Source organism: Carlito syrichta, unplaced genomic scaffold (genome assembly GCF_000164805.1).
Source record: "Carlito syrichta isolate Samal-C Ts95f unplaced genomic scaffold, Tarsius_syrichta-2.0.1 Scaffold115681, whole genome shotgun sequence".
In the NCBI taxonomy this organism is placed as follows: domain Eukaryota; kingdom Metazoa; phylum Chordata; class Mammalia; order Primates; family Tarsiidae; genus Carlito; species Carlito syrichta.
The window spans coordinates 34,037-53,243 of NW_007059777.1; the positions used below are offsets into that span (position 1 = coordinate 34,037).

Below are 19,207 nucleotides of genomic sequence, written 5' to 3' on the forward strand. Positions count from 1 at the left end.
TACTGTGGAGAGACTTCTTGTTTGGGGAGGTTTAACTCAATTTAAATTCCTTCACGCTCAAATTCAGGAATGAAGGACTTCAACAAGAGCCACGTGCACCCTCTGCTGGCGCTCAGACAGCCAGGAACATATTTGAGAGGCCAAGGGAAGCATTTCCATTCAGTGTGAAACAGTGACCAGCAAGGGAGAAGAGAAGGGTAGACTCAGAAAGTTTTAATTCCTGCTTCCATTGGAAGACATGAAACAGAAAGCTTCAGTGATTCCGCTCACAATGGTGTCTTTCTTTGTGATAATATTCCTTAAACACATAAAGCTCACTCAGAACTTTTTTTGAGCGAAGCTGGTCTATATACATGGAATGTTACAGCTGTAAGAAAGGACTGGTTTGTCTCATTTTGGCCAACTCTGTCAGAAAAGGCAGAAGGTCCTGACTGGCTGACTTGAGAGTCAAAAAATCTAGTGCTTATGCTAGGATCTGTCAGTGTGCAGTACTTTCTGGTCTCCCTTGCAGGGACATAAGTCCCCTGAGGCCAGAGACCATGTCATCTTCAGTGTAGGATCCTCAGCCCCTAGACCGGATGCCCAGCACATAACAGGGATGCAATAATTGTCCTCTGAATGAATAAATAGCTATGAAGAGGCTCTGGATTCAAGGTGTCTATGGTGCTGACACAGATAGAAAGCATATGAAGACAAGTTTTGAAGTTCATACTTATTCGGTTCATTAAGGAAATCTTGATGGATGCCACAGCATGTGGCTTAATGGCTGTCCTAGAAGGGGTTAGTAATATCAAACTTATCTAATATCTGCCACGTAACAGGTTACAAAATGTCCTCATGCCTTGGTCTCAATACAGTTCTGAGAGATGATTATTACCCCTGTTTTCCAGGGGCCCCAAGCCTGAGCAAGACGGAATGACACTCGTTCTCAAAGCAATCAAACTACAATTCACACATGCTTTCTGTCCCTTGGACCTGAGCTTGTTCCACATCCTCCTAGCCTCTGTTAAGATTTATTGGTTGTCTCGCATCCTCTGAGTTGACTGAGGCTAAAATTAGAGGGGGCAGTTACAGCTTTTAAAGCTCAGCCTAGTAAGCTGTATCATGGACAGATCCTTTTATTGGTCTTGACAGCCAGATGATGGGAATTACGAAGGCTGGGCCGCCTAACACCAAATGGGTTAACAACCTTTTTAACAGTTTTCTTTTCCTTTCCCCAGCCTTTCCCTAGGATATTACACACAGGCTTGCAGCTTTCTGCATCATAAAAGTTTGCTTAGGGTGAGACTGTTGAACATTTTCCCAGAAAGCGGACCTAAAAAAACCTGAGCTGGGTCAGCGGTCAAAGAGATTTACAAGTTAGGGACCAGAGTGACCCTAGTCCGTGTTTGCTCATGACTTGGTCGGTGTGTTTGATTTCAGGGAAAGCAAATGAAAAACCAGAAGCACAATATTTGCTTAGGTCCCAGCTTCACTCGGAGAACAGACCTGTGAGGGGTCTGATATGAGGAGGAGGAGTCATTTCATGGCTTTGTACACGTTGTTCCCAGATTGCCCTTTTCTTCCCGGTTGCCAAACACACCCCTATTCCGTCCACAAGACCCAGAGCAAATGCCACTTTTCTGGCCATTCTCCCCCTCAGCACTGTGTGTGCGCCCATCTCAGAGCCCATGTCTCGTTCTGCTTTAAGTGTTTGCTGTCAATTTCTCCCCATGACCCAGAGTTAGTTCTTTAAGGACAAGGGCTGTGTCTTTCATCTCTGTATGAAAGAAAAATGATGGCTATCAAAGTGGAGTCTCCAGCTCAGAGTACATTCCAGGGGCTTTCAAACATTTTTAAAGTCACAACGTACAGTAATAAATACATGTTATATCACGATCCAGCAACAAACACGTGTGTGTGTAGATAGATGATAGATAGGTATAGATAGATAGACAGAGAGATAGAAGGATGTTTGGTGAAACAAAACTTCACAACATAATACCACATGAGGGCTCCTAGTCAAGATTGGGTTTTTTAGTTTGCTATCTACAATTTTAAAAGATCTTTATTGTGGTGCACAAAATTGATTTTATTATACGCTGATGGATGGCAACCTGCAGTTTGAAAATGCTAGTGTAGGTGACACTTCCTCTGTCATTCCTCTCACCCCCGTCCTTGTTTTCTGATTTTCTGTTTGTATGTATTGACGGGGAAGGAAGGAGTCTTTTTGTTTTGCTTTTGAGTCGGGGTGTCACTCTGTCACCCTGAAGTGCAGTGGCATGATAATGAGGATCACGGCTCACTGCAGGCTTGATCTCAGGTGATCCTTCCATCTCCACATCCTGAGCAGCTGGGACTACAGGTGCATACCACCACACCCAGCTAATTTAAAAAAAAATTTTTTTGTAGGTTTCGCTATGGTGCCCAGGCTGGTCTTGAACTCCTGGGCTCAAGCACTTCATCCACTCGATCGCCCAAAGTGCTGGGATTATGGGTGTGAGCCACTGCACCCAGTCAAGGAGGGAAGAGTTTTGATTGGGGGAGTGCAGCAGGAAGAGTGCTAGAGCATGGATGGAGCACAGAGGAAACAATATTTTGCCTGTTTTTTGTTCAGCTCCTAAGACTGGGTATTTGACTGGGTATTTTTGTACATCAAAAATAAATTTAATGCACTTAACCTCCTGAGCACCATAGCTTAGCCTAGCCTACCTCAAACATGTGCAGGACACTTACATGAATCTACAGTTGGGCAAAATAATCAAACACAAAGTCTAGTTTATAATGACAAACATACACATTTTATAATAAAAATAAAAGATCAACATTCAAAATTCGAAGTACAATTTTTACTGAATACAGATCATTTTCACACCATTGTAAAATCAAAAAATTCTAAATAAAATGTAAGTAGAGGACCATCTGTAAAACTTTGGGCTCAAAACAAAGCTGCTTCGGGGTCTAAATCAGGGGTATGAAAACTACAATCCTTGGGCCAAAACCACCCATCCACTTGTTTTGGTAAATAAAGCTTTATTGGAACACAAACACACATTTGTTTATATAGTGTCTATAGCTGCTTCTGCTACAACTGCAGAATTGAGTAGACTCGATCGAGGCTGTATGACCCACAAAGTCAAAAATATTCACCATCTGGGCCTTGACAGAAAAAGTTTGCCAACTCTTGGTACAGAAGAAAAGTATTCCTTACCTCTCTGGGAGCATGACTTGGAGGCATCCCAAGCATCCCTGGGCACTGGGCAGTATCCTTCTCAGGAGAGGCCATGTTGCCCCCTCCCCGGTATTCTAGGTTGCAGTACAGCCTGAGCAGGAGAGGATTCTGGGTAGGAACTGCTGCTGCAAGTACACTATTGCCCTTGGAAGGACCAGGACGCACTTGAGGTGTTACAGGGACTATGAAGATGAGGGCTCTGGCGTCAGCTGACACTGGGGTTTCAATTGCATTCTCAGTGGCTGGTGCATGACAGATACATGCACATTTAAGAAATGTTTGCTAAATATTTCTTAAATCGAAAAGGAGTTGGTAGCATGTGGGGTAGAAACTGAGTCTTATCACAGCCTTTCTCAAGGCAATGCCAGCAGAGAGCTGGATGGCCTGTGGCCCAGAATAGGAATCCTCTCTCATACTTGGAGACTGAGATATCTCTTCTCAGCTATTTTAGCAACCAATATCAGAGATGATGAGTATGATATTAATGGTTAGAGCTCATACTTATTGAATGCTTATCAAGTGCCAAGCATTATTCTAGGTCCTTCTAGGTAGCAATTCATTTTCTCTCTCTTAATAAGAAATTCTATTTTAATCCCATTTCACAGATGAGGAAACGGAGGCACCGCAAGGTTATATAACTTGCCTAAGGAGAAACAGCTAATAAGTGGCAGAATCAGAAGTTGAAAACAGAATGACCCTTGTAGCAAAAAAAAAAAAAAGGATTTTCAGAATGAATAAAAATACTAGACAGCTGTTTTCTGACCCCTGCGGCCAGGGCAGAGTCCAACAGAGAACAGCTGTGCCCAGGGCAGCCCAGTGAACAGCAGAGGCTGGGGTGTGGTAACCTCTCCATGGGGACGGCAAGAGTTGCAGACGGCAGAAGCCTGTTCCCAAGAGAGAAGGAAGCAGCAGGTTCCCCTAGGAAACGAACAGTGAATAACTGCAGACACGTCTCTGCAACAGGTGTGGCCTTGAGTCCTCATAACTGGGTGGTCAGGGAAGCAAGATCTTCTGCAAACAGAGGCAGGGAAAACTGGATGTACCAGTTACTCATTTTTGGGTCCTGTAATACCAGCACGTGTGGAGCACAGGGTGAGTGATCAACAAATTGTTCCTAGATTAACTTCTTAACCCTGTCCTAGATGAACCATCAAGCCACAGCCACTTCCCTCCTCAGCACATGACTGGCAGAGCTGGAACCGAAGTCAGCTGGACGGGTCAAAGGAGTTGCTTTCATTGAGGTCACAGGTGTCACATAGATCTGCTCAGCTTCCGCGCCACCAGGAAGAAAAGTCCTTCGTTGTTGGCCATGTTGGAAGAATAACTCTGTGAGATCACCTCGAACTGTTCAATCACATAGCCAGCCTCCTTCACTGCAGCCTTTACTGCCTCCTGGCCCAGGGGGAGGCTGGAGAACCTCTGTTCACCAACCATATAGTAGTTGCTCTTCAGCGCGTCCACCACCACCAGGAAGCCCCCAGGCTTCAGCAGGTTGCTGAGGTTTCTGAGAGCCATGCGGTAGGTAGGGAGGTCTGGGCAAGCGGCATCCAGGCATAGCGTGCTGAGCAGACAGTCAGCTGGGGGCAGCGAAATGGCACCCAGAGGCTGGCTCTGAGTCACATCACACTTTAGCACCTGCTTGACTGCCTGCCTCAACTTCTCTTCTTTCTCTGGCCCCTTGACTCTGAAAAACACAAGTCAACACACACCATTTGTGACTTCCATCACAGGGACCCTAGGTCTCTTGGGTCAAGACTGAAAATGGCAGTGTTGTCCCAAGTATGTATCCTTAGGGCCATCTGTATTGGAAAAGCAGAGATTAAACACAAGAGGGACCATTGTGACATTTGAATGTGATCATATTACCCTGAGCTGAAATAAATCTCTTTATAAAGTGAATAATAGCATAGAAATAATAGCTAGGTGAAATGGTTCATGCCTATAATTTCAATACTTTGGGAGGTCGAGGTAGGAGAATTGTTTGAGCCCAGAAGTTCGAGACCAACCTGGGCAACACAGTGAGACGTCATCTCTACAAAAAAGTAAAATAAATTAGCTGGGAGTGGTGGCATATGCCTCTAGTCCCAGCTACTCGGGAGACTGAGGAAGGTGAATCACTTGAATCCAGGAACTGGAGGCTGTGGTGAGCCATGATCATGCCACCGCACTCCAGCCTGGGCAACAGAGTGAGACTCTAACTCAATCCATCAATCAGTCAATAAAATCAAAATAATAATTCCCAGCAGCCTGCTCCTTACCATAGACCACCCTCCATGAAATTCTTCCTCTTTCACTACTTAGTATGGCGTCTGGCTCATTTATTATTATTTATTTTCTATTATTGTTACTATCCTTATCCCCTCTGCCCAGCTGTAAGATAGTGGCTATTTAATCCATAAATAGCAAGTAATAGTGGGTTTAAAATGCTACAACATTGTCTTTGTAGTAGTTGCTGATTAATAAGAGGAATGGAATCACAGACATTTTTAGAAACTGTTGATCACTATCCCACAGCAATGGACAGGGCCTTTCAGGAGAGAAGAAAGCCACTGGTTCCCATTTTCAGGCTCCAAAGAGCATTACGGATAGAGAGTACATTTTCTGAAGAAGATCATTTTCTTGGTTGTGTTCCTAGGAATCCTGAACTTTTCTCCCTAATCAGTGGTGTTTGTTGAGAGAAAAATCAGTTAAGAGAAGGCTAGGGCAGGGGATGAAATAGGGTGACCTGGATCCTATTTGGATCTGTTAGTGAGAAATGAAGGAAAGAGAAGACACCGTGAGTATATCCAGGACCTCGGCCACAGAGCACTAATAGTAGAAACGACCATTGGGTACTGAGCCCTTTGAGGAAGTTGATCAACAAAGCACTGGGGAACAAATCTAGTCTCACACACAGGAAATTGTCTTTTTTTTTTTAATTGGGGTCTCATTCTGTTACCCAGGCTGTAGTGCAGCGGCATGCTCACAGCTCATTGCAGCCTCCATCTTCTGGGCTCAGGCGATCCTTCCACCTCAGCCTCCAAGTAGTTGGGACTACAGGTGCATGCCACCTCGCCTGGCTAATTTTTTTGATCTTTTTGTAGAGACAAGGTCTCACTATGTTGCCTAAGCTGGTCTAGAACTCCTGGGCTCAAGCAATCCTCCCACCTCGGCCTCCCAAAGTGCTGGGGTGACAGGCATGAGCCACCATGCTTGACCAGGAAACATATAGTCCATTGTCTGATGCAGGCTCCAGGAGAAGATGGCCATTGGGCAATGAGGCTTGATGGAGACAGCAGAGAGTGGCCCAACATCAGAGCAAGTAAGACAGAGACTTACTCTGGGACCATTTATGGTCATGAGAAAAAGTCAATGGTTTACACAAAATTTGCAGACTTGCCTCCAGGTAGAATGATTTGAGATAGCAGAAATTCGTTGTAGGAATCTAATTTAAGTACTCATACAATCTTAAGCATAGTGTATATCATCAGTTATTTGAAAACACACTTGATGTTTGCTATAATTTTTCATTTAAAAAGTTCTAACAATAAGCATATAAAAAATGCTGAATGTCATTGGCCATATGCAAATAAAAACCATGAGGTACCACTTCATAGTAGTATCACTAGGATGGCTATAACAAAAAATACAGATAGTAACAAGTGTTGACGAGGATGTGCAGAAAGTGCTGACAGGAATGTGAGATAGTTCACCTACTTTAGAAAATAGTCTGGCAATTCCTCAAAAGGTTAAACACAGAGTTACCACATGACTCAGGAATTCCTCCTAGGTATGTAGCCAAGAAATAAAAACATATAGCCACACAATGCATATATGAATGTTTAAATAGCCAAAAAGTAGAAACAATAAAACTGTCCATCAACTTATGACTAGGTAAATAAAATGTGGTCTATACATACAAAAAATATTATTTGACAATAAAAAGTAATGAAGTTCTGCCTCATGCTGCCACATGGATGAAACTTGAGGACATTACATTGAATGAAAAAAACCAGAACTCAAAAGTCAAGTATCGTATGATTCCGTTTATATGAAATGTCCAGAAAAGGCAAAGCTATAGAGACTGAAAACACCTGAATGGTGCCAGGGGCTGAGAGATTTGCAAGGAGATGGGAGTGACTGCTGACAGTTACAAGGTTTCTATTGGAAACTATGAAAATATTCTCAAATTGATTATGGTGAAGGCTGCACAACTCTGTGAGTTTACTAAAAACTTTTGAATCGTACACTTTTAATTAATGGTGCGTTAATTGTATGATATGTGAGGTATGTCTCAATAAGTTCTTATATTAAATGAGAGAGAAGGAGAAACTTAGCAAGGTCTTGGTTTCAGGGAATTCCTCACAATCGCTAAATTGGTATTTTCATAGAAAATACAAATTATCTTTGATTGGGTCTACCTCCTCCTTCTCAAAGCTAGAAATGGTAATAGGTGACTACTTTGTCTTGGACTTTTCTGACTTTAGCACTGAAAATCTCATATCCCAGGTACCTCTTGTATCCTGAACGAACCAGGACAATTAGTCATTCATAAGGTAGGGAAACTGGTTACAAAACTATCGTCCAGCCTTGATGATTTGAAAATCATTTTAAGAATAAAAATTTATAATAATTCAATACTGTAAAAGTCTATGAGAATCATGGATCGGAATAGATTATCTGTATCAGAAAATTTTAAATAACCTCTCTGCACATACGAATAACTTAAGTGAATTCAAAAAGCTAAAGTAGTGGCAACATAGTGTGTTTTGGAGATGTGTTTGGGTATGATTCTCTAAATTGGAAACATTGTGAAAGTGTGTATTTGATGACATCAGAAGCAGAATCGACCTCTGTGCCCTATTGCGTATTCAGCTCTTTGAAAGACGCAAGTTACCACAGAACTACAACTTGCCAGTCAGATGATGATGGAAGTTGTTCCCAAGCACACTGCAAAGTCACAGACGCTCACAGAGAATGTGCCAACTTGAGAGGGAAAATGGTTAGAAGTACCCATTGTCGTAGATACCTGCTTGACTTGGACACACAGCAAACATTGGGAAATTCAGTTGGCAGGCGGCTGTGCAAAGACAACTCCTCAGGGCTCCTTGGGGCCTGAGCATGCCCCAGAGGGAAGTGAACTTGCCAGGGGACCCAGGCATTTACCACTCAGCCTCACATTTAGCTCAAGGGGTGGGCAATCAACACACTCCAGAACAGTGCTGGGCTGTTTTACAGAAAGCTGACGGCTCCATGGCCACTTCACTAGTTCTAAAGATCTATTCTTTCAAATGAATGAATATTCCCAAAAAAGCAGCTCTTTCCTTTGTAAATATGTTAACCCTAAAAACCTGAGGGGAGTGGAAGTGGGAGGGAAGGCATAAGGAAGAGGACTCCCGGGAAAGACCCTTCATGAGGATATCTTCCCATGTTTCAGGTGGTTATCCTAAGATTTTGAGGGGCCTCCTGCTACCTTGTCTTGCCAAGGCAGGTGGTGGGTCAGATTCTCCTGGACAAGCTTTTGTTAATTGCACTTATCTTCCCCAGGCCCCATCCCCAGAGGCTTCTGTAGGCTCTCCTGGGAGAAAACCATCCAGACTTGTCTAGAAAATCAAGGCTAAGTGAGCTTGGAGGTCATCATAAGAATTGTAAGAGGAGAGAGTAATCATTGGTAAACCTCTGGTACAGTCCACACCTGGATCAGATAAAAGACATTCTAGGCGGAAGAGCCTCGAAAGCAAAGCGCACATGTTCATTTATTTTTTGGATATGTTTTGAACCTCCATTATGTGACAGCAAGCGTACTGGGCACTGGGGTATATGGATGAACAAATGAGAAACAGCCTGTCCTCATGGGGATTACAGTCTGGTGAGGAGAGGGGAGCCACAGAAATGGAAATTAAAATGAATAAACACAAGGAAGGAAAGAAACATGACACTAATGGAGGGATGCTGGGGGCTTTTCACTTGGTCTAGCATACCAGAAAAAAACTCCTCTAAAAAACTGACGTATAGAAGAGAAATAAGTAGGAGTTAACCAAGTCAAAGAGAATGGGGAGGGGAGAAGGATATTCCAGCAGGAGGAAATTGCACATGCAAAGGCCATGTGGTGGGAAGAAACATCCAGAAAAGGATGCCAATGTGACTGGATTGTGAAGCAAACGGGTCTGCAGTTGCCAGGCTAGGGAGGGCTCTGTGGACGTTAGGAATTTTGTTTTATATCCTAAAAGTCATGGAAAGTCATTAAGGGGTGCTAAGGTAGGGAGTGACATCATCAGATTTACATCTTCAGATAATCACGGGCTACAGAATGAAGAAGAACTAAGCGGAGGGACAAGAGTGGAGGTGAGAGGCCAGTGAGGAGAAAGGAGGATAGCGTGGACCAGGAGATGGCAGGTACTGAAGAAAGGTACCAGCTCGAAAGGAACTCAGGGAGTAAAAAGAACAGAACTCACTGCTCCATCAGACAGGAGCATGACAGAGAGGGAGCTGACAAGGTTGACTCACAGACTTCTGTCTTGTCCAGTGACTTACGCGAAGGTGCCGTGTAAGGAGCTAAAAATACCAGAAGTGAAGATCTGGAGCAGATCACAGCCCTATTTTGGACACCCTGAGTTTGAAGTGGTTTTTTTTATTTTTTTTTGAGTTGGAGTCTCACTCTGTCGCCCAGACTAGAGAGCAGTGGCACGCTCCTGGCCACCGCAGCCTCGACCTGCTGGGCTCCGGCGATCCTTCCACCTCAGCCATCCAAGTAGCTGGAACTAAAGGCACACGCTACCAAGCCCGGCTAATTTTGGGATTTATTGTAGAGATAAGGTCTCGCCAAGTTGCCCAGGCGGATCTCGAACCCACTGGCTCAGGCAATCCACTCACCTCAGCCTCCCAAAGCGCGGGATTACAGGCTGAGCCACCGAGCCCGGCTTGAAGTGCTTTGAGACATATGAGTAGAAATGTTTACAATTTGAGGACAATGGCTTGTTGAAAGTACCTCAGCCTGTCCTGTTAATTTTCTCAGAGAGATAAAGCAGTGAAAACACCTATTAAAGGAATCCTTATAAAAGGTAGAAGCTTTGCCCTGGCATTACCAAAACAATCACCATGACCATCAAGATCCTGATTTTGAAAAAGAATATCAATATCCTTTTGCAAGTCATGAAAATCCGTAGATGGTGGAACACATTTAGTGCAATTGGATCGATTTTTGAGCTATATATATATATATCCCCCCAGGCGTAGTGGCTCACATCTGTAATCCCAGCATGTTGGGAGGCTGAGGTGAGAGGATTGTTTAAGCCCGGGAGTTCAAGACCAAGACCAGCCTGGAAAACACAGCGAGCGAGACCTTGGTCTCTATCCAAAATTAAAACTAAAAAAAGTAGCCAGACATGGTGGTGCTCAGTTGCAGTCGTAGCTACTTGCGAGGCTGAGGCAGAGGGATCGTCTGAGCCCAGAAGGTCGAGACTGCGATGAGCCATGATCATGCCACTGCATGCCAGGCCTGGGCAACAAACATCTTATGGAGATCTTTGCACAGAGAGCATTTGCTTCAGAGAACTGCCACTGTTATAGGTGTTCAAGCTTTCTTTGGTCAGGTGCACTGAGGTTAAGTGGCGGAGATGCTCTCTACAGAGGCAGCCAGGAGGGGCACCAACCTCTTCAGGGCACACCTGGCTGCCTAGAGGGCCAAGGAGAGCAGCTTGGACAGCACACCTGTAATTCATTCCTATCACCTGGATGCCCTGGCACAGCTGGTGAGAAATCCTGCTCTAGACACTAGGGCTTCTCCAACTGTAATGTGCATGCAACCCCTGGCAGATCTGGTCAAAGTACAGAGTCTGAGTCTCTAGGTAACCCGTGGGGCCTGAGTCAGCATTTCTAAAAGCTCATGATGTCAAAACTGTTAGTCTGAAGACCACAAGTCTAACCCATGTGTTCCAAGTTCCAGGGACCAGAGATTAATGAATGCTCTTTCTACATTTTCTTAAGGAAAAAGCTCATTTTCCATGTCCAGCTACTCTTTTTTTAGTTTTATTTTTGGATAGAGACCAAAGTCTCGCAGTGTTTCCCAGGCTGGTCTTGGTCTTAAACTCCTGGGCTCAAGCAATCCTCTCACCTCAGCCTCCCAACATGCTGGGATTATAGATGTGAGCCCATGAAAAAAAAAATATATATATATATGTTGCTCAAAAATTGACCCAATTGCGCTAAATGGCACAAGCTTGAGGAGTTATACCTTAATGTTTGACTTTCTGATTTAATGAATGAACAGTATGAGGCAAGAATTTGGTAGCGATGTCTTCTGACTTTTCGGATAGTTGTAAAAATGAGTGGTATTTAAATGTATGAGTCACACATTTAAAGGACTGGCAATAGTGGGATGCTGCCAGAGGAGGAGGGGAGCATGTAACATCACTAAGGATACCTGATCCTAGACAGGGCGAAGTGAGGACCAGTGAGGGGCCCTCACTGTACGTAGACAACTTACGTACCTTATCCTGACTTGTACCCTGCCTCTTTAAAAATAAATAAATAAATAAATAAATGCTTGAATGAGTCACACTCCAAAGGCAGAGGAACAGGAGACAGCTCATATTGTCTTTGGCAGTCATCAGCACAAGGAAGAGCTTCAGATAAAGAAGAAATAATCTTGAGGGAAATAGGTTGTAGGTTGATAGAGGTACTAGAAGATGCAAGCAAGACATGGGTTGGATGGGATCGCTATCATCCTCAAAATTGTTAAAGCCACAGGATCTAGTGCAAGGATAAGGGTGAGAATGCAGACAGGTCCTGCCAAAATTACAGTTTCTCATTCTCAAAGAGTGATTGGGGAGAGACAATGCCTCAAGGGCAAACTGTTCCAAGTGGACGATTCTTGCGTGAGATAAGTAACGCTTATTACTATCCTGCTGGATTCTAAGGGTTTATTTTGGAATGAGACAGAAAGGCATGTGACGGCTAAGGAAATTGAGGACAAAGTTTCAAAAACTTTCTTGACACAATCTGGACTTTGGAAAGGTGTATTATTTAACAATGACTGAAGATTTTCAGGGAAACAAACTTTCCCTGAAATTCTACAAATCCTGGGAAATTCCTTATTTATCTAATAATTTTGAGTATTGTCCAAATCCTCATAGCCACAATTTTTTTCTAGTTAATATAAATCTCATTCTGTGGAATCACACAATCAATAAAAAAGAAGTATAAAGTTATTTTTATTTTCAAGAATATATCTTCACTTTGAAGGCCATAGCTGACATATCATTCTAAGTCAGGGGTTGACAGGTTAAAATGGCATATGACAATATTCTCTCTCAACATCTTACTAAATGCCAGGAAAAAATGGAGCAATATATAAGCAGTATTAAACAATTTTATGACATTTTTCATGCATCAGGGTAATAAAAATACTTTCCCATACATACATAGACTTAGAAAATAGATCACTAAATGCTCTAAAAAATTATTTGAAGACATGCTCAGCTGACTAAGAGATGAATCTAGGTTAAAAATTCAATAAGTAGAAAAATTATATGACACTCAAATAGGTCCAAATAATTGTAAATATGATTATAAACCTAAAGCAAATGTTCAAACTGTTCTTAAAAGAAAATATAAAAATAATGCTTTAAATTACAATATTTGAATTTTTAAATCTCAGATTTTAGTAATAAATACTGGGAAGAGAAATGGCAGAGGGACTTTGGGTATCAAAAATTGTTAAGTTCCTGAAATTAGCAGGAAGAAAAAATGCATTTTCACCTGACTTGATAAACTAAGAGAATTTATCTCCAGCAGACCTGCATTATGAGTACTACTAAAAGAAGTTGTTCAGGTGAAGAAAAATGATGCCAGACAGAAGCCTAGGTCTGCAGAAAGGAATGAAGAACACTAGACAAGAAAGATATGTGGGTTAATATAAAATATCTTCAAAACATACACATATATAGCCTGGAGTCAGTTTGGGCTTCTGTAACAGAATACCATAGACTGGGTGAATTATAAACAACATAAATTTATTTCTTGAAGTTCTGGAGGCTGGAAGTCTGAGATCAGAATGCCAGCATTGTTAGGTTCTGGTGAGGACACCCTTTGGGGATACGGATGTCTGACTTCTCATTGTGTGTTCATATGGCAGGAGCTAGAGAGTTCTCTGGGGCTCCTTTACAAGGTGCTAAATTCATACATGAGGGTTCCACTCTCCTGACCTCATTACCTCCCAAAGCACATCTCACATTGGAGGTTAAGATTCTAACATAAGAATTGGGGTGGGAGAGCACAGTCAATTCAAAAATTCCTGGGTTGAATATATATTATTGTATACCTAGTTAAAAGCACTACTGACTTACATGAATAGACTCAACACTGCTGAACTGTACACTTAAAAATAATTAAGATGGTGGTTGGGCGCAGTGGCTCAAGTCTGTAATCCCAGCACTTTGGGAGGTTGAGGTGAGAGGACTGCCTGAGTCCATGGGTTCAAAAATAGCCTGGGCAACCTCACAAGACCTCATCTCTACAATAAATAAAACAATTAGCTGGGTGAGGTAGTATATGCCTGTGTTCTGGCTACTTGGAAGGCTGAGGGGGAAGGATCACCTGAGCCCAGCAGGTTGATACTGGGGTGCCCGTGAGCATGCCACTGCACTCTAGCCTGGGCAGCGGAGTGAGACTCCAACTCAAAAAAAATTTTTTTTAAATTAATTAAGATGGTAAATATTGTTAATTTTTAATCACAAAAATAAATTGCCTGAGTCCAGAAGGACAAGGCTGTGGTGAGCCATGGTCGTGCCACTGTACTCCAGCCCGGGCAACAGGGTGAGACCCTGACTCAAAATAAAATAAAATAAATAAAGTCACTACTGACTGTTTAGGCAAAAATAATGACAATGTATTGTAGTGTTATATTATACATAGAAATAGAATATATAACAGCAAGAGTATAAGGGGCAGGAGAGAGGGTTAAGGAAATTACACTGCTGTAATATTTTACATTGTTTATGATAATAGATATATTAAGGTTGTATAGTGTAATTTCTAGAAAAGCCACACGAACTCACACAAGACACAGAATAGGTTAATAGAGGAGATTTAAAAACACTAAAAAATATGCACTTATACTGAATGGAAATAATACTAATAATACACACTCTCCCCCAAAATAGAGGAGGAGAAATCACCCTCAACTTATTTTATGACTCTAGCATCATGCTAATACCAAAATCTGCCAAGCATGCTACAACAAAAGAAAATCATAGCTCAATATCCCTTAAAATATAGGCAAAAACCTAACAAAATTTTAACGAATCACATTCAGCAATATACACAAAGGCTAATACTTCATGACCAAGGGGTTTATGCCAATTTGGCTTTTAACATTCAAAATCATTCAATATAATCCACACATTCAGAATAAAGTAGAAAAATTATATGATCATCTCAATAAGCATAAAAAATTTTGATAGCACTAATCATTTGATTAAAAACTTCAAAGAAGCTAGATTTGCAAAGGAACTTAGTTTGATAAAGAATATCTATGGAAAACCTGTAGTTAATATATTCAGTAGTAAATCATTAAACCTTTTCCTCTAAGACATGGAATAATGCACAGATGTCTACTCCCGTCATTTCTATTTAACATCGTAGTAAAAGTCTTACCAGTATAATAAGGCCAGAAAAATAAATAAAAGGCATAATCTGGAAAAGAGGAATAAAAATCTGTTTTTATATGCAGGCGATATAAGGGTCTACATAGAAACCCTTCTGGAATCTACAAAAACACTACTAAAATTAATTAGTGACATCAGCAAGGTCACAGGACATAAGGCCAATATACAAAAATCAATTGTATTTTTATATACTAGCAAATGGAAAAAAATGAAATTACTAAAATGAAACTTTAGAATACAATGAACGATGGAATTAAAACATGAAACATTTAGGAAAATGTAACAAAATATATGCAAAACATGAGAACTATAAAAGATTGCTGAGCAAAATTAAAGCCCTAAATAAATGAAGAGATAAACCATGTTCATAGACTGGAGATTCAGTATGTCCATTCTTCTAAATTGATCTGTAAGTTCAAGGAAATACTAATTAAAGTCTCAGTAGACTTTTTTGTGAGAAATTGACAAGCTTGTCCTAAAATGTATTTCAAAATACAATGTTACTACAATTGTCAAAATAAACTTGAAAAAGAACAAAGTTGGAGGACTTATACTACCTGATTTTTCAAGACGTATTATGCCTGATAAAAGGGATAAAAGATTAACATAAACCCAGTGAAATTAAGCAACTCTGGATAATAGAAAAAATGTTAATTGGGATAAAAATCTCTTATTTATACTTCTACTTTATGAAGAATCGTACCACTGATGGGTCACCTTGATAGCTTGCATTTGACAATCCACATGTACTACTAATAAGACAGTGTATCAACAATGTGTAAGAACATGAATACGAAGTTTAGAGTCCTCCTAATAACCTTGAGAAAAAGATGTCTGCCAAAAACCAACAGATCATTTAAAAAAAAAAAAAAGGAGATTAAAGAAATAAAAGCTGACAGAGTTAGTTTCAGAAGAGAAACTGACTCAGAGATAAACAAAAGCGGGCAAAATAGATGGGAATCAATTATAAGTGCAATTATATAAAAAAGAATTGACCATCACTTCCAGACGAGAGTAGAAACAGGTATATTCTTTAGGAATTACATCAAACTCTCATGATTTTACATCGATGCTCATGAATTCATGTATGTTATCTCAATTTTCTTTGTCATTCAGGAACAAGGACCTCATCCTTGACCTTTACTCTCCTCATTCCTCATAACCAATCATTATCAACTAATATTCATTCCAGCTCCAAAATGAATCTTAAAACCATCTACCTCTCTCTATCACCATAGTCCAAGTCACCATCATCTCTCACCTGGATTTAAATTATCTCCTTTATCTCATTCCCTGGTAAACCCCTCTCACCCATTCTCCACACGGCAGCCAGAGAGCACTTTGTAAATATAAACTGGGTCTCATCCCTCACCTGTCTGTATCTCTAATGCCTTCTTATAACACTTGAAGTCCATAATCTTACACTTGGCCTAAAAGGCCCTAAATGATTTAGCACTTGCCTGCCTTTTGATGTGAGTTACAGGAGAGAAGGGCTATCTGTCATGTTCACTGCTCTATCCCAGTAGTTAGTACCGTGACACATCACAGGTGCTCAATATAAGTTTGTTGAATGAATGAATGAGTGCTAGTTTCCATAACCATGAACCAAAAGTTAATCATACTTGTTTTTTTCTTTTTTTGTTTTTTTTGTGTTGGAGTCTCTGTCCCCCAGGCTGGAGTGTAGTGGCATGCTCATGTCTATCGCAGCCTCGAATTGCTGGGCTCAGGTGATCCTTCCACCTCAGCCTTCCAAGTAGTTGGGACTACAGTTATACCACCATGCCTGGCTAGTTTTTTTTTTTTTTTTTGTAGAGACAAGGTCTTGCCATTTTGCCCAGGTTGGTCTTAAACTCCTGGACTGAGGCAGTCCTCCTGCCTCAGCCTCCCAAAACGCTGGGATTACAGGAATGAGCCACCACGTCTGGCCACACTTGTTTATTGAAGGAGATTGTCTTGCCAGGAAATCAGAGCTTTTTCCTGAAAATTCATGGGCTGTTTTAAAACATATGCTTTCCCATTGTGAGTGAAAAGACAAGAAGATACAGAAGTTGTTGTATAAAGCACAATATGTGCATGTAAGCAAAGGGGAAAATATAGGACTAGGGGTATGGGGAAGGGAGAAAGAGTCATGTGAAAATTAAATAATGGATAAAGTGAGGGGAGACAGAAAAAATGTTAAAAAAAAAAAGAAAGATAAAAGAGCATTACAAAAAGAAACTCTGAGCATATAAGAAATGGTAGACAGAGTCAGCAGGAACCTAGAAGGAGAAATAATTGTCTTTTTATAAAGTTTACAAAGAAATGAGTGGAGTCTCAGCAATAAGCATAGTAGTGAAGAAATGACACTTCAGGAACTGATGATCATTGGGGCAGGAGAGTAGACACTGTTGGACAATTGATAAAAGACAAGAGGCATATCAGGACAAGAGGCAGACAAAGTGAATCACAGACCTGGCCACCCCTGACTAGTAGGCTATTACCAACTTCCTGTGTGGGAAGAAATCAATAATTTAAACAAGAGTCATTCACATAAATTTACTTGTAGCCTTTGGGAGGCTGAGGTGAGTGGATTGCCTGAGCCCGTGGGTTCGAGACCCGCCTGGGCAGCGAGACCTCATCTCTACAATAAATCAAAAAATCAGCTGGGTGTGGTAGTGCATGCCTGTAATTCCAACTACTTGGAAGGCTGAGGCGGAAGGATCGCCGGAGCCCAGCAGGTCGAGGCTGCGGTGGCCGGAAGCGGCCACTGCACTCCAGTCTGGGCGACAGAGTGAGACTCCAACTCAAAAAAAAAAAAAAAAATTTACTTGTAAATGTGGTCGTGTAAGAATTTGAGTATATAAAGTTCTAATTTTATGGATGGTGATTTATAAATTATTTTCAAATAATTTCTTTATATTGCTAACTTCAGCTTAAAAAACTTAGTCAGCTTTTGGTTATATCTGGTGGTGTAAACATTAGTCACACTCACAGCCAGGTTCTGTAGGCCTGGATGGCTAGCAACTGACTGGAACTGGGGTGAGGGGCACGCTCTGATACCCCAAAACTGCTGGGAAGAAACTGGGTTAGCCTCTTGCCTGAAGTTGTTCTAAACTAGCTCATGTAGTACTGACCTGCACACTGCCCTTACCTCCATAGGCTTGGAAAGTTCTTTGTTCTTCTTCTTGGCCTAGTACCCATCTCTTCAACTCTCTCCCTGTGTCTTCTGCTCCTCTGGTGCACATACACAAATCCACACATACGTACTCATGTACCTATATCTCATCTCTTCTCTCTCTCTCTCTCTCTCTCTTTTTCTCTCTTGCTCTCACTTTCTTTAGCTCTTATTCTTCATTTGGATTTGTCTTTGGTCTCTATCTTTCTATTTCCCTTGCTTTTAAAAGTTGGAATGTGAGGCTAATTCTTGGTTCAGAAAAACCAAGTGTCACTCAGATACCCTCAGAAAGCCAAGAAGTACACCACAGTTTCTCTACCTGTTCCCTTCAAGATCACACACATAGGTCACCACCGGGGACCAGTCGAAGGCTTCTGGCTCCTTCTTCAACCACTTCTCCAGCTCCTGCAGATTCTGGTCTGTGTAATCGGTGGCAACAATCTCTTTGAAGGACTCACAAGCAGAGAGGAGCTGATAGATGGTGGGGCCAGAACCGATGTCAATCAGAAGGTCTCCCTTCACTCCATCTGGGTGGGAGAAGGGAATGAGGAAGGGAGCAGGCTCTCACGGTGGTGGACAGAGTTGAATTGACATTGTCTTCCCTGGGATTGTGCCGGACGCCCCCCAAGACAGACCATCACTTTAGTCACAAATCCTCCCTCAAAGTCTTTTTTTAAAAATATCTTTGCAAAACAAACAAAATGAAACAAAAAAAGCCTCTGTAACTTAATCACAATAACACAGATGTAAATATCAAAGAAAATATAAATATAAAAACATTAAAAATGGCTCACATGAATTAAATAAAGTTCATTAGTTTGAAAAACCTCAAACACAAATAAAATGAAAAGTCAAATAGAGAACTCTTTTGATTTTCTATTTCCCAATCCAGGGTGGAATCATGTGGCTCAGCTATTTTTTAAGTTCTAAGAGAAGAAAACTAAGATCGACATCTGGCACACAGGCCAGTGATCCAGAAAGGCTGTTATACAGAGAACGTAAAAACTATTAAGAATTACTTTCGAGGAAAGTTGGTTTTTTAAAAAATTGAGTTTATATAACTTCTTTTTCCAAAAATCACCCCATTTTTCATATATTGAGAAGCCTTTATTTATTTATTTATTTATTTATTTTTATTTTTTTGAGTTGGAGTCTCACTCTGATGCCCAGACTGGAGTGCAGTGGCCGCTCCCAGCC

At 41.3% G+C, this 19,207-nt stretch overlaps 1 protein-coding gene across 2 annotated transcripts in view; it reads right to left on the reverse strand.

The window, feature by feature from the left end:
• Positions 1-4,423: 4,423 nt before the first annotated feature.
• NNMT (nicotinamide N-methyltransferase) overlaps positions 4,424-19,207 on the reverse strand; it is a 15,758-nt gene continuing 974 nt past the window's right edge. Inside the window, exons 2-3 of one of the 2 annotated variants that reach the window (XM_008073298.2) lie at positions 18,330-18,537; positions 4,424-4,895 (exon numbers count right to left, since the gene is read on the reverse strand). In XM_008073298.2, coding sequence (XP_008071489.1) covers positions 4,463-4,895; positions 18,330-18,537 — 641 coding nt within the window. In that variant the 3' untranslated portion in view covers positions 4,424-4,462. The remainder of the gene's footprint in view (positions 4,896-18,329; positions 18,538-19,207) is intronic. The other variant, XM_021706337.1, reaches the window with a different exon arrangement.